This window comes from Xiphophorus hellerii, chromosome 2 (genome assembly GCF_003331165.1).
Source record: "Xiphophorus hellerii strain 12219 chromosome 2, Xiphophorus_hellerii-4.1, whole genome shotgun sequence".
In the NCBI taxonomy this organism is placed as follows: Eukaryota; Metazoa; Chordata; class Actinopteri; order Cyprinodontiformes; family Poeciliidae; genus Xiphophorus; species Xiphophorus hellerii.
In genome coordinates, this window is record NC_045673.1 from 20009624 (window position 1) to 20034329 (window position 24706).

Consider the following 24706-nt stretch of genomic DNA (forward strand, 5'->3'; position numbering starts at 1 on the left):
AAGGAGAGGCAGACTTCAAGTAAGTAAAATAATCACAAAAATCTTCCTTGTCTTTTTATCTCCAGAAAACTAGATTATTTAAAGCGTGTGAATTCCTGACAGACTTTCAACAAAAGGCACTGAAATCTGTGCTCTACCTGAGGGCTTTTCTAAAACGTCGGCTCATCACAATAAACACGCAGGCTAAGTTAAAATCTGCACTGGAACACACATGCTACAAAAAAAAAATAAATCATCTCTGTTGGAGAGAAAACCATTTGGCATTTATCCACCACACTTTCCTCTATTCTGTAGTCGACTCTCCTGTCATTCTGCAGAGTGCAGAGTTGGATTGCACTATTGATTCGTTGCTATTAAGGTGGGAGCGCTTGTTAATCAGCCCCTCAGACAGCGAGTCAGCCGGGGAGCCATCAGATGGGCTGGCGATGGAGCCAGGCTGGCGAGTCAGGCAATCTGTCAACTGGACACTCAATCTTCAGGTCACTCAGCTTAAAGGATGTGCTGAACGAAAAGACCCGGCGAAGACAAAGAGTAGAAAATAGTGGAGCAGCGTGCATTAAGTGAATGTTAAAAAGTAATTAAAGTAAAATCAAAACTCTGTTCTGTTTTTTTTTTTTTTGTTGCAATAAACTTATTACTATTGAGAGATAAACCTACTTACCTGCTAAATAAAACAAAAGAATAAAGAGCATTTCATTTAATATAATTTATTGTAATGCAAAATATTGTGGCTTCACTACATTCCAACATTCTTAGTTTTAATTTTTGTAACTAAGTTTAAGTGAACCCTGATTTAGAGTGTTTTCAGCAACCATTTCTAAGCATAATTTTTGTCATATATTGTTGGTTAAAATGTACAAACATTACTAAAAGTTTGATTAATGAAAGCACAAACATAACCGAAAATGATTACATGTCTAAAAGTTTGATGGGTGTAGATTGAGTGATGCACCTGAGAAACACATTCATTATCATACATCGAGCCTGATGTTGAAAATATGTAACATGCACAAGGTAATGTTTGGATAGTTTGTGATTTTCTACCAACGCCTTACTTTTGATTGCTGGTATATTTGGTGGAATATTCCAAAAACAATGAGCTACCAAGGTTAATGGAAACAGGTGTTTTGTTTGATCACACAACAGAGATTTTTACAGCTGGGCCAAGATTCCCTCATGACTCTCATAACTCTGACTAGAGATGCAGTTTGAAATAAAATCTTCACTGTTCAGTTGATGTCCTGTATACATCGCATTTCTTCCTGAACTATTTGAGAAAACCACTTGTCCTATACCTCAAAGACTAAAGGACTGTATGAATATTAGGTAAGAAGGAAGTCTGGATAGTTGTATAAAGTCAATTTTGCAGCAATTCTTTATCCTTTGCATGGATGTAGAGAAAAGGGAGAGGAATGACTACCTGTTCACAGAAAAAAAAACTTCTGACAGTTCTTGAACCACACCTTTGATGATCAAGAGACACAACTCTTCCACTGGAGGACTGAGTTCCTCTCCCTATCTTTAAGGCCATGGATGTGACCAGGATCTTGTTCTGTCATCATCTGTACGTATATTAGTAACTCGAGACCAATCCTTTTTATAGCTCGGGTCTCTCTTTGCCCGGACGAACTGAAGCTCTGCCAAGATTATTGCAAGCAAAGCCACAATCCATCTGGCCTTCGCATGTATGCAGAAATTCGACACACCCAGATCTTCCCACATGACTGCCACCGGGTCTCTATATCACCTGACCTGATGTCCAGTCAAACCTCAGGAGTGAAAGCTTGGTCAATGTAGTACTACTGTCACAATAAAGACTGAGTGGAGACAGGGATATTCAGTAATAACAGTGTCTCTGATTATAGCCTCTGTTGTATTTGCAGTGTTAAGAAAGCAAGAGTTGGTGTTCATCGTTTAAAAAAAGTGTGCTTGTCAAGTGTGCTTGAGCACTGATTTTGCACTTTAAGCCATATTTAATAATAGACGTCAAATTTGCAGCAGAAAAATGCTAAGTGCTGCCTCATATTTAGTGTAGCAGAATAAAAAAGAAACTGCTGTTTCACTTGATGCGAACGCTTTGACTTCATTTGAAAGCAGGCAATTTTTGCTGATTAGGCTCTATGTGGGTCATCCTGATGGTGCACTCTGACTCTGCTACTTTACTCTCTTGTAAATCTAAAGAATAGTGACAAACTCCTCAACTCTGTGAAATGAAACTTTTTACTGGCTGTCCAAAGAGTAGGTTCTGGCCATTAACAACCCAATACAAGCAGAACAACTAAGACGCAATGGGCATCATATCAATAGTAAACTCTAGTTAGTACAATTTAGAGGATTTACCCAACTGTCTGTAATGTTTCTTTGAATTTATTTTTTCTCAGCTCCTTCCCCTTTTATCAGATATCCCCTTCTGGTATCTGCTCTGTTAGAATTAAGTTGACTTTAATATTTTAAAAAATCTATTTATTAATAATTCAGACTGCATGCTTCAAATCAGATGCTGCCCATGGTCTGGCTTGCTTCATTTCTTTTTCATCACAGTCAAAAACCTTTGTTTTGTTTTATTTTTTTCATTGCCCACACACTACAATTTTGTTTTTTATCAAACATTTATCTCCTTTTTTAGTTTTCCTCCTCCTCTGTCTGCAGAAATCCACCCAACTTCTGTTTCTTTTAGCTATAGGCTTCATTCATTTTTAAGCAGAGCTGCTATGCATCACCTACAGCCTAAGGATCAGTTGTAGAGCTCTGTAAAATAATGTTTTTTATTATACAAAACTATTTTATGAAACAGTTTTGAAAATCGGGTGAGGGTATGCAGAATGCTGGGGTCAGTGGTTTGTACATATTAATAATTTTGAGAGAACCATTGCTCTATAGCAGTTTGCGTTTGGGCTGCCAAGCGTATCTGATGCACGCAACAAACCAAGTTTCTTGTCTTGTGTTTTTCACCCTTATCCCCTGAGGGCCTCCGTAAGAATAATCTAAAAGCTTAGGAATGAAATTCCAACACTGAACATCTGCCCTCAAGTGATCAGATAACTATTGACTAAATTAGTCATGGCATATGTCAACATGTCAGTTTCACTTTCAATTTCAAGAATTTGGGAAGTCAAGGGGATTGACTGACATTAATGCAGACAGCATATTGCAGGAGTGACCAGTCTGGGCACTGAAATGTAATTAATTAATTAATGTTACCATAGAATCATTGCTCATCACTTTAGTCAGAATTGTTCTACTATCCATAACAATAAAGACATATGAGGGATTCTTGGCACATGGGAACAATAGTGGTCATGTGGTAAAATATTTTATTTTGATTTTATTTGATTTGGTAATCAAATTGTGCATGATACAGTGTTAAATATACAACCATTATTTTCTTTGTGCCTTTTTTTGCAGTGAATCTTCCTATTCTATTGAAATGAAAAGCAATCAGGGCTTTAAAAATGGCAGTAATGCTTAATTTTACACACACACACACACACACACACACACACCCACAAACACACACCCACACACAGCTATGAGTGTGCTGATTTAGCTAAGAACCACAACCATCACCTTGAAAGAAAAGGCACTGAGATTTGTAAGCCGAATTGAAAATTATTTGTTTAGCCATAGATTTTGTTTCACATTGACCTGATGAGGGAAATTCAGGACCAACTCCAAATAAACAAAATAAATTTGGCTTTGAAATGCTCTGGTCTGGCTTGACCTTTTGTGATTGTTTTTCTTTCTTTCAATAAATTTGTTGGGACTGGTGGCCTTTATTTGACAGTAATCCGATAGGAAGGGGGCAGAGAGAAGGGACAAAGGCGTGCGGCAAAGGAACCGCATGTCTTTGCCGCCTCTATGTGACGGTCAAGCTTGGGATGGCCAGGTCGAAGTCTGCAGCCTCTATGTACGGGACGCCTGCTCCGACTACTGCGCTTTGTGACGCCCCGTGATTCATATTTAAAGGAAATCTTGTCTTCCACAATGAGAGTATGCCAGGTAATCGCTGATTGTGGCTGAGCATTATGCTTGTGATTGACCATGGCTACAATCTACTTGTGATTATAGAACTACCAGTTTAATAATTGATGATAAAAGTAAAAAGAGGCAAAGAAAAAGACGATCATGAAAAGGATCCTCGTAGAGATGCTGACAATTTTACATCTGGTCAACTAGAAACTGCTAGAACACAACTTGGACAAACTTGAGGGGAGAAAGTAGACTTTATTTTCTATTCTTATATAATCTTTCATTTTGTTCCAAGTTAAAAAAAAAAGGTAAGAGAAACTGAATTAAAGCTTAGTTTTCAATTTCATTTAAATTTTTTTTTAACTCATTTAATGACAAAACCTATTTCTATTTACAAAACTAAAAATATGTGAAATAACTTAGTAGTTATTAGTCAAATATAACATCTGGTAATAACAAATGGAAAATTAAAAACCCACAATATTTGGGGCAGCTCTTCCAATCAGATAATAAAAAAAGATGAAAGGAAAGTTTTCTTGTACTTACAAAGGTAAAAGTGGTCAAATCTCACATTATTCATTCATAGCACTCCTCCTATACATTTAAACTTTTTAGACATCTAAACTTTCATCTTCTCTTTTAGAACTAATTCCGTCCCAGGGCGTAATTTAACTTCTTCAAACTTTTCATGGAGAAAATTGAGTTTTCTTTTAAATAAAAAAAACCTGTGGGGGTTTGACTAATGGGTCTCTGATCTTTGAGCCCAAACGTGAATTGAAAGAGAGAATCTTTCTGATTCAGGCTGATGCTAATTAGAGGCTGATTCCCCTGCCAGTCTGCCCAGAAACCACACAAACTGAAGGACCTAAAGCGCTGGAGAAAGGTGAGGTTGTATCGTTCTCTGAGGATGCTGGACGTTCAGTGGGGGCAGAGATGAATTGTTGGTATGATTGTAAAGTAAGCCTATTTTCCAATCTGAACAACAGTCTGAGACTAAAAATAAGGCACAGATATACAGAAAAATATGTACAAGTGCAAACAACCCGGAGAAGCCCAGAGCTTGAATGTAGCCATTTCTTCTTGTTACTAATTATCCAGCTCCCTCAACTAATTTGACACACTGTAAGTCAACATTAAAAGTGTGAAGATTATAAAATAAGAGAGGGTTGTTATAAGCCAGGAACCGTGAACGTGTGGAAGCTCATTATCCAATGGAGGCAGATGTGCTTTTAAAACGCCTGTCACATAAAACGGCAGATGAATGATCTGTGCGCTGACAAACCCGGGGGGGGCGCCTCGAGTCGGAAACAAATTGGAGAGGAAGAGGCCAGAATCCAATTTAATTATTTAAAGCATTAACATTGCTCGGCAAAGCAGACAGAAAACAGAAAGTAACAGCTTCTTGCAAAGTGCCAGAAAGCAATTCAGTCAGATGAAGCACAGTGGTCATTTTAAATGAAGGAGCTGACATTTTTAAACCATGTAGAAATCTGAGGGTTGGTGCTGAGACTCACCTGAGCAAAAGTCCAGGTGAGCTTCATGTGTTTGGTGGCTGCGTAGCTGCACTCCAGCAGCCTGGGCCTGCTGTTCACATCCACCAGACACTTGTTATCGTCGTCATCGATGGTTGGACTGAGAACGCCGAGGTGAATCTGCTGGGAGCTGGTGAAGTACACATTCTGCTGGGAGACAGATACGACTGGGAGTCAGGAGGCAGGACTTTTTTCTGGACATATTTTTAATTATGGGATATTGCTCAAAGCATGTGAAATATAAAAATAATACGTATGTATTGTATTCATTACATAATACCATGAAAATGTTTCAGGTAAAATGTAAAAATTTTTGTAAACTTAAAATGCTTTCACAAATGAGGAGGTGAGCAAACAAAACAAAATATAAACCAGATTAATACTTAATATTGCTACACTTCCTCTTCATAATGGATCTGTTTCTGGGTGTTGAAGAAATGACCTGAAATCATTTTTGCACGTAAAGAAACTGTGGCTAATTCTGAGCTACTATCACATAACTCATACTTAATTTAATTTGACTAGATAACCACTCAAGAAAATGTCTGCTTTTAATTAATTTGTGTTGTACCATTACCTATTGCAAACAGATAAAAAAAAAAAGACAGAAAAGAAAATCTTTGGAAGCACTCTTGGGAAATGTTGTCACACTCGTTGCTCAAAATCTAAAACACAACAATAAGGCCCACCTGCAAAGGCATTTATATCCATCTCCTTGGAGACGTAGCTGCACCACTTTTAGCTAATTCAGACTGTGTGAATTAACATTTACCGCATCAGTCAAAAAATATGTCATGAATTGGAAAAAAAAAAAGACTTGTGTAAATCGCAGGACCAGCAAAACTAAGAAAAAAGTACAACACACTGATTTTAATTTGCAGGTTTGTAGAATTCAGTATTATTGCTCATCTACAGCATCTACTGTCTGTTTGTATTAATAATTCAGCTATAAAGTTAAATTTTTCTGCTGAGCATTGGTTTATTCTCCAGGGTTGCAGCCTGAGTGCATTTTAACCGTCCCATTTCCTGCAACAGCACTGAGAGAAATACACAGGCACTCATGGATTCACAGCTTTGCTAATCCAACATGAAGGTAAAAACAACACAACATGGACTTCAGGTATAATGGAAACCATATTCGCAGGTTAGTCAGACATCTATGGTGACACAGAGCACAATAAACGCTGCTTGAGAGCAGGTTAAAAATTTAGCAAGTAATGTTCAGTTTAACTATGGATGAAAATGCAATGAAGATGAAACGGCAGTCAGTTGAGAAAGTGAGCAAAGTCTGTTCGGTTTAATACTAAAAGTGTTTTTTATTCTACAGTGATAAATGTAAAGAAAACATGTTAAAACATGTTTGTGTTTTTAGTTACCTTCTACAAAATGGCTATTTACTGCAAAATAAACTGCAAAAATTACTGTATTAACAAAAACTGTGAAGGAATCTTTGAAAACAAGTGTAATCCTACAAGCTCCTCTATGCCTTGACATGCTTATTACTAGAACCAAGAACACCTGCTTGCCAGAACCTCAGACTGTTTTTAGATTTGAGACTTCATTTTCCTGGTTCAAATTTTATGAGCTTTATGATCTGACAGGTAGGAGAGAGGAAATCCATTTAATGATGTCAAAACTGTTAAATTTTATATGTATTTCTACAATAAATAGAGAGGTAGCCAGTACAAAAGAGCTACAACAACGGGGAGTTCTTGCTCCTGTCAGAAGTTGAGCTGGAGACTCTTCAACAAGCTGCAGACATGAATTCACAGGATGACTAACACCAAAACACAGGCTGTCAAAGTTGTCAGATTGGGGTGAAATCAAAACATGACACACTTTCTCATAGTCAGGGAGAAAAAGAAATGACCGTGCAAATTAGCAGACAGATAAGTGTTTGAACTGATCAACTTTCCTTTACCAGAGGTAATTAATAGGGACAAACTACTGTGTTTTCATTAAAAAAAAAAAAAAATTTCTGGTTAAAATTTTATTAGTTTTTAAATACACATTTGATATTTAGAATGTATGTTTAAAGCCCCTATTGTAAAGGATTAGGGCTACTGAGGTGTGGCTACAAAGCATTTATCAGGCAGGAAGGCAATCATGGCCAGGTTTGCACATGATATCAAAACATGCATTAACTGGTCTGTTCTATAAAGGAGTACATTTCAACTCAGTGCAAATGCTCGCCAGAGGCCTTTAGGAAAAATATGTTTTGTTATTAATATTTAAGTAGTTTTGCAATGTGTGAGCAGGCTGTCAATCTTTTGCCACTAGTCCAATAAATTTGACAAGATGGCAACACATTAAACAGACAAACAAGAACCTTCTGAACACCGATTATATTATCGGACACATGTGTCGAAGCTTAACAAAACTTTCCAAAAGATGTGTTTTTTCTGGTTGTGTGATGTTGCAGGCAGAAAACATTAATGTCTTTGCTCGAAAAGACCTGTAAATTTTGGCAGCTTTGCTTGTCAAAACGTACATTTTGCTAAATTATAGGTACCCGATTAAACAAAGATCACATCCATCATCACTGCACAAAAAAACAATGTTGCAGTAACCTATGTTTTTAAAGAGGTTTAGGGTCCATCAATGTTAGCCGCAGGAGGTTCTCTTAAAGTAGGCTAATTTCTGAATGCTAATCGTGTGTTTCTTTGTTCACCTGCAAAATTAACCAACATACTCCACATTATTTCCACTTTTCATGTTGTGAGAAATAAACAAAAATCCAGGAGCTGTTCTAATTAGGATGAAAAACAAAAAGGAATGGAAAAAGAAGGAGTGGCAAAGGGTGGGGGAGGGAGCAGAGAAAAGTAGGTTCAGACTAAAAATTAGTTAGGGAAAATATTTAGATACCTGGAAAAAAGAAACATAAGGAGACAATATGCATGCAAGTGTTGACCCACTTTTCAAGCCTGGAGAGGTAACTTGAAACCTTTTCATTAAAAAAAAGTGAAATATGTGAAGCATCTAGCTGAGTCTGCCATTAAAAAAGATGAGCAACGAGAACAGAGAAGGATCAAGGACAACATGAAATCTGTTCAAGCGGAAAAAGTTTAAATCGGGGTGAAAAAGTAAGGAGAAAGGTGACAGAGAACAGAACAAACAGAAACTCTGACTTGGTGTGTGTGTGTGTGTGTGTGTGTGTGCTCCCACAGGCGCGTGTGTGAGGGCTCACAGGAGGTAATTGATGAGAATGATGACCGTCTTACAGGAACAAGACATTTCTAGATAGGAGCTATTATTGCACCGTGAAACAGCCACAGAACCTTTCAGCCTGCATTTAAAAACTCCTTGAGACAGACAATAGTTCACACCGATGAATCTGATTGCTTGAATGTGCATAGTTTGCTAAGAATGTGTGAACGACTTGGAAGAAGGGTTTAATTCTTGGTGTACGCATGTGTGCTGATGCAGGTGATTAAGCTCGCTTCTCTCTACAGATCCAACGGGAAGCTTACGTCCATCTCCTCTCCTGTCACAGTGACTTACATCTGATAATAGAAAGATTAGTACAGACCTTTGTTTGACAGATAACAATCTCTCCTGACAGATGTACATGTTAACAAGTGTGGACAACACAGGAGCTGTCAGCTTTAGGTGGATTTGTGGTGCTTAAGTCCAACGTGAGCAGATGACATTTCGATTAAAGGGAAATCTTCCTGCAGTCATAAAAGACTTACAGTTTGATGATCTAATCTGGCCCTTCTGGTTCATCTCGGGTGACTGACTATAATAAATTGGAAGTTACTGGACTGACCAGATATTTATCGTTCGAGGGGGTTTTATGGTGCTCTAATGTCAAGGGGCAAAAGATGTGAAGATTTTTTTTATTTTTTGTATTTCTGTAGTCCAGGAAGTTGCATAATATATCCTGGACCTTATTTAAACCATAATTTTTAATGTAATGTAAATAATGTTTAGAGGTGTAGCATTATTTTACATCCCTAAAATAAAGTTAATGTGACATAGCAGGCTATTTTACTTATTTTATGAGAGGTGCATTTGCTTCATGGTTCCTACAACTGAGTGCCCACACCTCGCAAGCATCAGGCTGACACTGTGCAACAGCACCTGCAGAGTCACGCACTGGTAATCCTTGTCGGTGTTTGCTTGGGTGTAAAACACATATATGCTGGAGATATTTTCCAACAATACAGGGTTGAGGTTTAAGCTGAAATAGTTGAAGGAGATAAATTAGCAGAATCTCTCATTCGCCCATTGATTTCCAGGCCATTTCAAAGAAATGCATGCTAAAGTTTCAGCCCAATGGGCTCCATCAGGGTCAAAGTGTCAGGATAAATTCTTTGAAATTGTCTAGAACATTAATGGTGAATGAAAGATGTTTTATAGAAGCTTTCCACTATACTTGAATTATTCAAAATAAGGTAGGATTTCAGGATAGACAATTTTTACTCATCAATGTGAGGTAATCACACAGCCTGAACTATATTATTGATGTTGGCCCTTCGTTATAGGAAATTTATTATAAATCCTAGGAGCTGCTTCTGCATTTTTTCCCAACCTCATCAATAGAAAGGCTTTTCCATTGACAGGTTAATTTTGTTAGCTTTTACTGAAAACATCCTTTGGTCTCTCACCAATTAGCATACTCGATCACGGGTACATTTGGAGATGTGTGTGCTACTCCAAAGATGGGAGCATAATTCTATGAGCAAAGCAGCACTCCAGTTTAAGCGTAAAAGGGGCTTGTAGAGAATTTGGATTGTTAAAACAGATAAACCCTTTACAACTGCTTGGGTATTCACTTTTCTATTTAAAAATAGAAAATTATGCAACTGTGTGATGAAAATATGAACATTCCTTGTTTGTACTCAGGCCTTGGTGTTGTGGGATCCCAACAACACTTACACTGGCTTGGAATTAAAATTTTATATGCAAGTACCCTGACCCTAAAATCATAGTAAGACATTAGTAATATTAACATAAACTCTAATCCTTCCCCTTACTAAAATAATTTTCAGCTGTAAGAGTAAAAGCTGCAGTTGTGAAAAAGAACAACCTGATTTCAGGCAAATACACAATATTGGCATTTTTCATTGTATTCAAGAAAGGGATTACAAAACACAGTTTATTCTTCCAGATGGCTCTACCGAGGTCGTGCTGGTTGGAGTCAGTTTGAAAACAAATTTTTCCCTGCCTCAGAACAGTAGACACAAAAACATCAAGAAAGATTTAAAAGCACCACATGGAAGGCTGCTTCAAAGCTATGCTGACTTATCTTTTAATAGCTTTTGTTTGCAATGACAGCCATCACTGGATTGCTTTGATACTGAAGAAAACTGTGATGATTCTGAGCCTGAACCCTCCAAAGGCATGTTCAGATTTGACAGCATCACAGCTCTGACAGAGCATTTAAGTTGTTGAACCAAGAAAAGTTCTTAAATTGGCCCCACAGGCTGTGCACCACAATGGCTTCTGCTATTATTGACTGTGCTGCTAACTCGCACAACGTGAAAGTCAAACAATACCTGAATTTGCTTTTAATTCTTTTTAAACAAAAGTCTGATCTTGCAATACAGTACACATAGTAAAGATCCTGTTTTAAAGCATTCAGCATTCACTCCCACACGCTCATTGTGCTCCTAAATATAAAACATTTTCTGCTCACAAGGCCAGAAAAAAAAGCCATTTTAAATATCTAAAAGGGTTTTATATCGTTGGTCCTAAAGAGTAATTATAATCGGGTGAAATCAGTATTAGTAAGACACAGTTTTATAAAAATCACAAAAAAAGTATTTAAATTCAGAGAAATGCATCCATCTATGCCAGGGGTCCTCAAATCCAGGTCTGAAGGTCTAAATGTCCTGAGACTTTTAGATGGGCCTCTGGTCCAACACACCTGAATCAAATGGCTGATTTACCTCCTCAGTATGCAGCCAAGTTCTCCAGAATCTTGCTAATGACCTCATTATTTGTCTCAGGTGTGCTGAAGCAAAACCGTCTAAAAGTTGCAAGACATCGACCCCTGAGGACTGGATTGGAGAAGCCATGCTCTGTGCTGTTTTATTTCCAAACAAATTCTCCACCTCTCTGTAGACTCGCTTCACTCTGCAGCCAGAGAATTTATGACAACTGCTGTAAAAACTGCAAAAGCTACACAAGTTACAATTGATTTCTGCCAATGATGGTAAATGTAAAGAGATTGAAAATCATACAATATAAAAAAACCTAAAAGCTTATATCTGGTTGAGGCATCTTTTGGACTTTTGTGGATTCCCAAATAGCAGATTGTAAGAACTCTGAACCAAGTTCGTAAAAATAGGTAGCCTGGCCATTGCCTGTCTAAACAATTCTGCTGGGTTCTCCTCTCCCTTCGGTGCTCTGTCTGGGACAGAGTCCACACCTCCAGCCAGCAGGGTCCAGACCCTCTGTACAAAGAAAGCAAGGGGCTGATTTTTACCAGACTAAAAACCAGGTAATTTGATGTGATGTACTTGGCAGAACCAGGGGAACAATGTTATTGCTGACATATTCCTCACATTTCTACAACAAAGTATATCTACAAAATAAAAGCAGAATTTGCCATGTGAGGTCAAACCTCAGTCTTTCCTAAATTAAAATTACCTTGCAGTGTTGAAGGATTATTTGGTTCCTATTAAAGGGAAACTTTTATGAGGGTATTTTTCCATTCTTATCTTTCTTGTTTGTCCTTCTGGGTTTTTCCTTGATCTACTGTGAGGGTTTTAATTTTCATCTTTTGTTAAATGGAACAGAATTGTTAAAGGAAAAGAAGATGAAAATCACCATCACACTTCATTGCCTTTCTGCTCCCTTGCAGATAATGAGATAATTGAGCCTATGTGGCCAGGCAGAGCAGCAGTGGCTACTGCTGCTGCTTCTTGCTGTGAGAGTGACTTTTCCCTGTCTGAGGCTGCTGGTAAGCTTATTATTGCCAGCTGTAAATGTCGAGAGAGACAAAGCGCAGGTGTTTGCCTAAAGACCATCTGCTGTGATGGCAAGGAGACAACAGAAACATTATGGATGCAAGAATGTCCAAGAACATAATTAGAGTTCGATCTAAATGAAAGGAGTTAGAGGGAGTAGAAGGGCTGGGGAGGGATAGATGTTAACCTGCATTTATAATGTCTAACAAAATTATGCACACCCTCTAAATATTTAGTCGAGTTACAGGCACACATTTCGATGCGTTTTATTGAGTTTTTACAAGATAGACAAAAATTTGTTCTACCATGCACCGTTATGAAAATTAGGGTCAATATTAATATTTTATCTCACTGATCTGGATGATACTTACCAATATCCATGAAAATTTTATGTATAGCTCCTTGCCCTCTTAGCACAGTGAAAAACCAACCACGCTGCTGACATTGCCCACAATCCTGCACTGAATCACTGTTACATGCCCAAAAAATGCTGCATTGACATCTGCCTCCCTTCTCCATTCTGAAACAGAAATTGCAAAAAATTAATAAAGATTATTAATATTAGCCTCGTTTTACTTGTTGAGGCGAAACTGAAATGAACAATTGACTAACATCAGCTGACACAGATGTCAATATATCCGTGCAGAGATCAAGCATGTCCATATGTTAGAGTGGCCTGGTCAAAGTCCGGATCTAAATCAAATTGAGAATTTATCAAAACTTGAGACATTTTCCTCACTGTTGCTCTCCGTCCAACCCGACATAGTTTGAACTATGTCGCAAAGAAAAATAGGCCAAATGCAACGTTTCTATATGCATAAATAAATAAATTGACAATCTTATGGGTGGGCAACCCAAATGCAAGCCACGGTTTTCAGATTTTTAAGTGCAAAGACAAAAAGCTAATAAAAACAAAGACCATGTCATATTTTTTTCCCCACTTCACAACTATGCACTGCTTAATGTTGGCATTACCAGCATGACTCCACGTTGGCAACCAAAGAGGACTCCACACACCTTACATTTTATTTGTCAATTAGTTTATCTAAACAATCTATATATTGTAAGATGGGTGATGGTACATATCAGTGGTGTAATGTCATGTATGTATAATTGTAATGTAAAATCATCCAATGTAAATTTACTTTATAACAAAATGTTGTGAAAGGAATATGTGGCTTTATATCTATGTTGATAAACATCACAGGAGATGTTTTTATTGCTTCTCTCACTAACATACTGGGCTTAATTTTAATTGCCTTGCAGAGGCTGTCAGGTTGGAAATTGATCCCTTCAGTCATAACTTCAGTGCCTGAAATATTTCCATTTTCTAAAATGTACATTTTAAAGGGTTGAAATATTAACCAGCTGCGTTTTTGTATATTTTACTGCTGGCTATGCCTTGGGCTGTTTCTTTTTAAAATGTCAGTAAGCCTGCATGAAAGTCTTTTACGAAGGTTATTTGTTTTTAAAATCAGATTCTGTATGAATAAAAGAGGAGTTGGATGGCCAGGTGGCAGCTGTGTTTGGGATTTTTTTTCTCAAATAATGAAAAGACAGAAACAAGTCAGTCTTGGTCAGCTATACAGTTTTAGAAAGTCAAAAGGGTTTTATCATCAAAGAAGAGGAAAAGTTTCTAGCTTGGAGACAAAACACTAAACTTGACTCCCCACTGGAGTAACTCCATTTAAGCAGTATCTACCTGTCCACATATATAATAATAAATCTAACTCTTTATAACAAAACAGGTCTAACAGGGGAAACACTTCTCTCTATCCCAAGAAACACTGTTTTAAAGTGTAAGGCTACATTAAACCTGTTCAGCTGCTTGGTTTTTAGCCTCCTACAAAGCAAATGGAGCTACAAGATTTCTGGCAGCTTGTTCATTTGCACTGGAAACCACTAGTTCAATATCCTGGTAAATTACCGCTGCTCAGCCTCTCTGGCTCCAAGGCCGGCTAATGCACTTCCTGACACAATTCAGTCTGGAGCTTTTATAGGAGATCAGCATCAGACACCTTACGGCAGTCATTTCCTAGAACAAGCATGTACAGATGAAACAATCCGTGGTCTTGTAAGTTTCTAACTGGTCTTAAGGAAAACAGAACTGTGAAATAAACACATATAGGAACACGGAACAGTGTTTTCCTGACAAATAACCTTAAAGGTCTAATTTTCAGACTATATTGATCGAGCCACGAACCAATTTTCTTAGAGGAGCTGCGACAATATTGAGGCACAGATAAAATTTCTATTACCTGACGGAGTTACAAAGCAATTCCATATTAGTTTGTCAGAAATATCACCATCCATACTGCTGGAAGTGGCCTGAAATTTGCTTCTGACTCATTGGATGCATTTTTTAAAATCACAAGAAGTAAAGTGGAAATAGTTTGTCCGTGTTCATCAACCAGCAAGATTTCATCTCCAGACAGGTGTCAAACAAACCCACAAAAGTTTTTATGTTTTTCAGTATATAAACATGAAACATTTGCACATTTTTAAGACTTTTTTTCAGTTACATACTGAGACAATCACTGCATATTTGATCGCAAAGGCAAATTGAATATTAGAGCTATAAAACAGGCAGTTAAAAGGTAAACAACCACCTCCAATGCAGCAAAGGCACACTCCCACGTTTTGCTTCATTCTGAACTAGTTTTCCGATCAACAAATAATGAGTTGATCAGTGCATTTATGAACTTACCATGCATCTAACAATTCAAAATATGCGCCATGTTAACGGCTTGCAAATAAAATCATAAACAATGCCTTGCTAAATTAATCTGATGAAGTTACATATTGATCTGTTTGCTTAGTGTATTGTTAATCTATAAATGGGATTTTTTTCTAACTATTTTATTTTAACAGTGTTTGTTTCCCCTTCCTCTTTTCCATAAAGGCCTGATTTGTTGAGGGTACAACTGCTGACAGATTCTCCATTCTGAGATACAGATCTCTGCAGCTCTACAACCTCTTGGCAGCTTCTTTGATTAATGCTCATCATTCCCAGCCTGTCAGTGGAGGTGGATGGCCATCTTTTGGTAGGTTGCAGTTGTGCGGTACCCTTTTCATTTTCAGGTGATGGATTGAGTGGTGGTCCATGAGATGTTTAAATCTTAGAATCTTGTTTCCTGTCATACTCTTGTTTTAAGCACTTCCACAGCATTCTCTCTGCTCTGTCTGCAGTTTTTCCTATTCTTTAAAATGTTTACTCTCTGATGTTCTATAGCAAAATGCTGATTTATGACCCAAATTAATTTTATTTACTTATTAAATGACTTCTAAATGAAATTTGCACTGGATTTTATTCATGGGTGTCAGTGTCAGCGGGGCAGAGCATTTTAGGTTTTTCTTTATTAGACTTGAATACCATCATTTTCCTTGAACTTCCCAATAATAATCTCTCACGTAAATTATTATATTGTTTGTTGCTGTAATGTGACAATAGCAAAAAGAATCCCTTTTCAAAGCACTGTGAACATCCCTCATAAGTCCACATGTTCACACAAGTAAGTCAAAATCATGACCACCTTAGAATTTTAGTGCGAGGGTGCACTTACTTAGTAACCATGAACACAAACATGTAAAACTTAAATTATTTGTGTTTGTCATTATGGTTTTACTCCAAATAAAGATCAAAGCACACTCTCAGAAGTAATGGCTATTTATAAATGTTAACATGATGAGTCAGAAAGATAAGAGACATTTTGAAAAATCTTTCTTATTAAGAACTAATATCAGTGAGTGATGATAATATCTGCTGGAGGCCCTCAAGAATCCAAGTCTGTTTACCTGTCATTAATCACAAAATATTTCTAGTTAGGCTGATAAAAAAAAAAAAAAAAAATCTCATCTGGATTCAATCAACAGAAACGAAATATTAGAAATGCAAACTTCGTTTAGGAAAGATAAAATTGAGGAAGAGTGGATATGAGTCAGATTTTCTTCTGCAGCTTTCAAAGCATCCTTGCAGAATTCCACAAAGTTATCAGCTTGGATAACAGATGAAAACACACACACACACACCCACACTTTAATGTGTGGCTTGCTGAATCTTTTTAGGTTTGAGTATGTCAGATTATTCCAGCCTGAAACTATGATTAACACGGTTCCCTTGGGCTTTTTCATTTGCAGAAAGCTGATCTGACACCAGCAGTATGAGTGCGACAGCTTTAGTAGTTCTACAGCACATCTAGAGAAGGCTTTTCTAAATAGCACCTCAATGAGACTCCCACTACGACATGTCGTCTACTCCACTGTTTCTGCTTCATTTCAGTTTTTTTTTTTTTTGCCGTCATCTGATTTTTCTTTTAATCATCTGTCCTCTTATCGATGTGAAAGAGTGAGAATGAAACCGAATAGCAATCAAGCATCACTGGGGATCAGGTGATCATCAAGTATTCAAGCCCACGTCCACCCATCTGCTTGGACCAGTGACGTGAGGTGACGTGCAAAGCTGGTGAGGCACTGACTTAGTCATGATCAGATATACAAATATAGACCCCCTGCATGTTATTGTTTACATAAGGAAATTTCGTGCATGTGGACAACACTGGAGGGCAAAACGACTATTCTTTTACATACCATCCTTAGCCGCGCTGCTGTGATGGAATAATTCCGTTAACTCAATGAAACTTGGAAATGTAGATATTATTAATTTAGTGCTGTGCTCCACAGCAAATGCAAAAATCGTTAAAAGTACAACTCAGAACCACGTCTTTCTCGCTCTCTGCACTGGCCAGGCTACACACAGACTCGTTGAAATAGCAACTGACAACAACGCGCCCTAAAAAAACACTGACATATTTCCCACACAAAGAGCAGAACATTCAGTCTGTTGCAGTAATATGGTTTTAGGCTTAATGTTCCTTTTGCGATTATTAATGAGTGATTGCTGTAGTACGAGGAGAAAACTATAAATATATCGCTGCACTTGACTGTATGGCTAGCTAGCTCCATGGCTAGCTCATTGTTATTGTCTCTTACTCTGCAGCTGTGGAGTCACAATGTCTGGGATCATGAGCGCCCCCTGCCATGAGGCAGGAGAACTGCCTGCCTCACTTCGAATCTGTTCTCTGCTGCTTCTGATCTCTCCTTAGCACACGAAACACTTTACACAGTTGGTGACAAAAAACACGGTACATTATATTATATAAGCTAAATTATAAATTATTTTAGCCATTTTATTGGTGACGTACAGACAGAAGGAAGAGGCTCTCATAGAGTGGCAGTCAGTGCAGTTAGCCAGAGGCTGACCAATCCCAGGCGAAGCTCAGCTCGCTGCTGCCTCACCAGCTTCGCTTCCGAGCATTTGAATGAGAAAATGCGAAGTCAGCGGTTTTGAAGAAAAAATAATCAAAATTGGTTAAGCTAAATAAAAAAAAAAAAATACTATACAGTACAAACCACAGGGTGAAAATAGCAATCTAAATTATTTTATTATTATATTTTTCCATTATGACAGATGAGGCACTGACCGCACCTCACTGGCTTGGACATAGCAGTTCAGTCATTCTGTTTAAGAAGAGACAACTCAGAGGTAATCATTAGCACTGGAAAGAACGGAAAAAAAAGAGACCAGAATGGGGATTAGTACTGTTCAGAGTAAAACTGCAAAAATGTATTCCTCATGAATAAAGAATGAATGCGTGAAGATGTGAAAACACCAGAGAAGTTGTCAGGGAGTTTGACATCAGCTATGAAGCATTACACCAGCTGCACACTTTCAGCTTAAACCTCTCTGATACAAACCCTGGTTTCAAAAGTATTGTTTTTAATGAAGAATAAGGCTGCCAATTGTTTCACTGCCTGTCAGTCAAAGCAGAGATTGTCACTGGAGCAGAAAATTTCATTAGGCTAATTTAAGGAGTGGCAGTCTGGAAGAGGAAAATGCAGAAAGGATGATGTATTTTACTTATTCTACTCTAACAACTCTCTAAGCCGTCACTTATTACAGAAGAAGGTACGGCTTAAAAAATACCCCCTGCTTCATTCATGCTTAGTTTAATGCATGCATCTCTGATTCTAATACCATGACGAGCTGGAGTTTTTAAAGTGATTAGTTCCCTTCGATGATTTCATAATGTGCAATAGAAATTCTGCAGATATCTTGACACCTTTCAAACACCCTAGAAATCCTTGTTATCTGAAAGCATGATGGAGTGCAGCGGCTGAATTAGGGCTCACTACAAGTAATTCATTTGCATAAATTGAAATTCTTCCAAAGATATAAGTAAAAATAATCTTTTAATTTGCAGTAAATAAAATATTAGCTTCCAAACTGAAGAGGCAGAGCTCAGCTTGTGTCCAAACCCTTATGAACTCATGCAACACACAGCGGCCTTGATGCGCATAGTAAAGATGTGTAAAAAGCCTTGAAATAAATTATTTTTCTTCTTCTTCTATTTATTTATTTAGTTATTTATTTTTTGCAGTAGCATGATCTATGACAAAACAAATCCAAAGAAATATTTGAGATGCAATATGTATAATTTCATATATTGTTCTGTAATCAAGCATTGTCCTATAAAACTTCACAAATTGCACATTATTTTCAAAAGGAATATATTAATATATTCCTATATTTCTCCATAAATTTTGGATTATCCTATTAAAACACTCAGAGAGGACCCTTTAACAGTTTTCTGGAGGAAGCCACAATACTTGTATTTAAAAAGTCCAGTAATTCAGGATACTTTGAGCTCTAAGAAATCTCCCCAAGAGAAATATGCCCACAGCATCACAGATCATCCTCCATACCTGATTATGCATATGTGGTACTTTTAGAATAGAATAGAATAGAATTCAACTTTATTGTCATTGCACTGTCACAGGTACAAGCAACGAGATGTAGTTTGCATCTATCCAGAAGTGCTCTACGAGATTTTCCACGTTACTTTGGAGTATATTCAAACCTAATGGTTGTTATGGAGGTTTAGAACTTTTTATCAGGAGCTGAAAGGTGCTATTTGCACATTTTGCATGATTATATTTCAGACATGCACTGTACCTGGTTTCAAATAAAATTTTAATGAAGCCTTATAGGTGTTTTGGCAAAACAGCCACTCAAACTTTAACACATAATCATCTCATAGGTCAGATGAAGATTAATGCATCATCTGGTCCCCCAGAGAACTGGAACAAAGATGGCCCATAGGTCATAGTTAACTGGGAATGAAGGCAGTCTGCTCTGCCAGAGGCTGAATACATTTACTGGGTTTCTGTCTGTCCGATTCATAATGAGCCTGAGCCAAATCCATGAGGTGGATATGAAAACATTTCAAGTATGAATCTACTGGGGTCAAACTAAGTAAAATCGTTCGAAAGAAGCAGTTCCTGGAGGAAAAAAAAGAAAGTGCAAGGAGCTCAAGAAACTATGCTTCATGCATTCAAAGAAGTAGGTAAACAGCAATGGCAGTGGGAGAAAAATCGGCCAATACAAGTCAATTCCTTTATCAGTACCTGATTATGCGGAGTAGAGTACATGTGAGAGGCAAAACGAAAGGAGAGACACATTAATGCACAAACTGCTGTTTCAGACGTAATGTGCCGGTCAAAGCTATTAACATTACTGACAAAGGAGACAAAGCTCTTCCAGATACCAGGCCTGCAACATATAGAAGTCTACATCTTAATTCGTAGCACTATTTATGCAACATAGACAGTTTTCTTGTCTTTATGCTGCAGACCATTTCAAAGTCATGAAAACGTGGGTTGGTTTTTAAATTGTTTTTCTGAAGTCTCCATTAGGCAGGCCATAAGCACAGCTAGAGTCACACATTGGAACTAAGAGGTCTAAATCTGCAGTGAGCTGATAGAGCAGATGACTGGCCTCGCTTACTCCCTCATAAGTTTTCTGCTACTTCAGCTGTAAGAGCTGAAAGACTGAACTGAACTGAAAAAGCCAAAACACATCAGGATGATTCAATAATATGTTATGTTGGAATTATATTAAAAAAAAAGAAAATTATTCCCATAGTGGCCAACTTTCACACAATGACAATGTGACTTTTTCCACTCCAAATCATCTGTGACCAAATATAAGATTAAACTACTTTATTTGAGCTAGGAGGCCAATAAAACATAAATAAAATAAAGTTCAAATATGCACTTTTTTGAAACTCCACAGCCTTTTAGTATTGTTTTGCTTTACTGGTCCTCAGGGCTGTTTTTGGCAGCAGGCAACAGACAAACTAATTTAGCAACCAGCTGTTAAGTGCAATCAACCATTTACCAGCTAAAGACCTGGAAAAAGCTTAGAGAACAATAATAAATCAATGTAATGCCTTTTTGTTCAGCTGTCCTCAAGGAAGAAGCCACTATTATTTATATTAAAAAAACCATTATTGAATGGATTTTACTGAAAGAAAATGGGACACCCTATGGGAGCCTTTTTCTTTATCTGACAAATTTGGTAATTTGGGTGTTTATGATAAAAAAGTAAACAGAAAATAACATACAAATATACAAGTAAACATAAAATAGATTAAAAAAACAATTTAATTATTTCTGATAAGAGTAGTAAACTTAATTTGTGGTGTGATACAAATTAGGACACCTCAACATATGTTCCTACTTTAATGGGTTAAATTTGCACTTGCTGCTGTATGATCACTAGATTACATAATTAGAACATTGTTGCTCAACACTTTGAAAGAGGATTTACTTGTTTAAAACGCTGAAATTATTACTACTTAAAGTTTTACTTTTTACTGTGCTAGAAGGACCTCTTACACACGTTGCCACAGGTTGCTGAAACAATGTTCTCTGGATAGATGAGTCCAAATCCTTACTCAGAAATCACTTCTAACATCCTGCAAAGTTTGCTCAATCTAACCCACCTATTCAAAATATCACAGATAATGAAGTTCCTCCTACTATCAGCTGCAGACCATGTCCCTTTGGATCACTGTGTGATGGGTGTTTGCTGCCGTTTCAGGAGATCGAATTGACAGATGAGAATAGAAAGGCTTGGGAACAAAAACTCACTCACCTGGGGTGTCATTCCATGACAAAGATACATGATGGGAATGTTATCAGAGTCTGGCCCCTGGTCCAAACATAGCTCATCTCTCAGACTGTTCTTTAACTGGAAAAAGAAAGAAAAGCAAAAGAAAGAAAAAAGAAAAGGGGGAAAATAATTACAGTAATAATGTTTGAACACGTTTAAAAAGGAGAATGTATTGTGGAGGACAACGTCTGCTAACAAATTGCTCAACACTTCAAATTTGAATTTTGTTAGAAATATTTAGGGAATAAAATGCAAATCACATTGCATCTTGTTTCATATGCTTCTTGTTCCCAATTAACTACAATTTTATGGTGTGCAGTAACTTAAGTTGGTGTATTTCATGGGAAAGTGGAAAATCCTGTGTTGGTATTTATATTTTGTAAAAAGAGTACATTTCAAAATTGTAAAAAAAACAAAACAGTCCTGGTTTTTATTTTGAATGGTAAAGAATCTTCACGTTTTATTTCTGTTTTTGTTTATGTTTAATGAATTATTTCTTGAGGCTAGAAATAATTTGTATGACCAATGGTTCCAGATAGAAATACACACCCTGCACACTATTTGCAAAAACTAGGTGCAAAAATGTGAATTTATTGTGGCTCTTTCTTAGTTTACACTAGGTCAATAAAATACAAACAGGATCAAGTAAATACATTTTACATCACCGTGGAAAACCAAAAATGAAGTCCTTGCTCCCAAATTGACACCTTCAAGCTTGACTGAAATTTGTAGCTGCCCACATGTGCAAGCTAAATTTCTTATGGAGAAACATTTTGTGAAAAGATGGTACAAAGACTGAGCTATTTGGCCAAAGTGACAAAAAATATGTATAACGGAGTCAATGTAAGGCTTTTCAAGCCATAGGAAATGGCATGCTGCTCCAGCTGCCTCAGGTTTGCCTCCTCCAGATGTTACATTTCAATATGATTTAGATCAGGGCTCTGATCTAACATCTTCTTCCTAATCTCCCGAAACAACTCCTTCTTTTCCTTCCTGTCGTCCATGTTTAGTGCGGTACACACCATGTCACCAAACAGAAAACTGACTCCTTGTCACCCTTTAAATTGACAGACTGCCTGATTAAAAGCTTGAACACACCTGTTATGCTAATTAGTAGACACAGATTAGCTTAACATGGCCCCATAGTCAAATTATTTTCAGTCTTTTATCAAGGTACCATAAGTTTTGCCAAGTCCTGTTTCATTAACTCTTTTTTTTTTGAAACAGTTCAAAAGCAAGGTCTGATTTTCATTGGTTAATTTTCAGCTATTCTATTGAAATTATTTTTTATTGCCCTTGTCAGTTTGAAGTTATTTCAGTGACTATTGTGGGGGTTTTGGTCTTTATCAGAGGGGTACAAACATTTTTGTCCACATGTGTAATGGAAAATTCTTTATTTGTCCTTCGGTAGAGAAATGTTTGTACCTCAGCAGCAAATAAGAGTAAAAAAAAAAGAAGAAAAAATCAAAGTACACCGGTACACATACATTCTGGAAAAAGTGATGTTAAATTTCATGCAATTCCAGTAAACACTGGATTGAGTAAAAATATTAAAAACTTATGTCGTTGTTTACTTAAAAGTTATACCTTTAATAAATAACCTGCTGTTCGGTGCAGGAACATGATCTATGTGTTTATATCTAAAGAGAATGAGGTTGTGCGTACATTTATATACAAGTTGCCTCACTGGGAACATTATTAATTTCTAAATGATGCCTGGCACAGAGAAACAATCAGTCATGATCTAATTTGCTATATAAAGCACAGCAACAGGGGAGCTTCCCACAGCACTAATACTTTATTCATGTTCACTGGTTACAGTTGCTCTATAAGATTGAGCTGCCTCAAGTTCTTTATGTCGAAATTCATAACTAATAATTTTCAGTGACTTTTTGACAATTTTCTTATAGATGGAAGGATGGATGGACAAGCAGACGGATACATGATAGACAAAAAGGGTATATTAGGAAACTCCAACACCAGTCCTTGAGATCTTTTGTCCTCCAAGTTTTAGATGCGACCCTACGCTAACAAATCTAAATCGTGTGACTGAATAACCTCTTTAGCATGCCATCAAATTTGGCAAAGACCTTCATTTGATTCAGGTGTGTTGTATGTAGCAGGGATGCATCTAAAACCTGCGGGACAGTAGATGTTAAGGACCAGAGTTGGAGACCCCTGGGAGAGATGAATGAATGGATGGATGAATAAATACATAATAGGCAGACTGACCTATCTCAGGCACGCCTGACAAACTCAAAAATAAGAGAAATCCTCTCAAACACTCAACATTTGGGTAAAAATGTTCCTTTAAACTTTATATTTTAAGATGTTACTTTTATTCTTTTTTTTAATTACGCAAAAAAATACTGCCTCCTGTGTCATCTCTGTCTCTCTTTTGTTTTGTCCTTTGATGTTTTGACAAAAATAATTAATCCATTATGGCAGAACGGTGCAGTACAAGGCTCTAAGTGGGTGGCTAAAATGGGAATAAATGGAATCGGTGCAGGATAATTACTGCCTGCTTGCAGAAAGTCACACAGACACTTTCAACTAACCTTCACCTTTTTTTGGCAGCTCTACAGAAATTTTTCAAAAAGAAAATCACCATTTGGATTTGCAGCCCGTTCATTTAGCTTGGCTGTACTCCACAGAAAAGATAGCAAACTAATTGATCAAATTACATAAATTGTTGCTCAGAGCAAACCTTCAGGCGTAATTTTCTTTTTTGTTTTTTCCTTTTTCAGAAAAAGAATGAAGGCATATTAAATGACTCTCCCTTATTTCAGAAATGGTGTCATGTTTACAGATGTATGCCATTGCCTTAAACAAGTGTACAGATGATCTAAATGATAGAAGCAGTTTGCTAAAAAGCTGCGTAATTAAAGAAAAGGTGGGAAATGAACTGAAGAGACTTTTACATTCAGATCAATTATACAGCTGGGGAAAAAATACATATCAAAAGGAAGCAGGATGTGATTCTGCATGTCTTTATGTTCCCTGCCTCGTCCTTCTAGTACGTGTTTTTGCCAACAGCTTGTGTCAAACTCTGATGAGATATTTGTTATTAGAGTGGATAGAGCTGGGAAAAGCCTGTGATGGAACAAAAAGATGGCCTAAGGTGCAGCATGAAAGGCAGATTTCTTTTATGCTTTAAAAAAGAAGAAAACATCTGAACAACACTGTACTGGCCCAACCTTGGCTATGATGAGAACATTTGCTGAGGCACAGATACTGCTATGCATAATCTCAAATTGCCATTCTCATTCATGTAC

At 37.2% G+C, this 24706-nt stretch overlaps 1 protein-coding gene across 2 annotated transcripts in view; it reads right to left on the reverse strand.

Annotated features, from left to right (window-relative positions):
- Positions 1-24706, reverse strand: part of LOC116709868 (polypeptide N-acetylgalactosaminyltransferase 18-like) — a 138472-nt gene that overhangs the window by 6894 nt on the left and 106872 nt on the right. The window contains exons 9-10 of one of the 2 annotated variants that reach the window (XM_032548547.1): positions 21414-21509; positions 5484-5651 (exon numbers count right to left, since the gene is read on the reverse strand). In XM_032548547.1, coding sequence (XP_032404438.1) covers positions 5484-5651; positions 21414-21509 — 264 coding nt within the window. The remainder of the gene's footprint in view (positions 1-5483; positions 5652-21413; positions 21510-24706) is intronic. The other variant, XM_032548558.1, reaches the window with a different exon arrangement.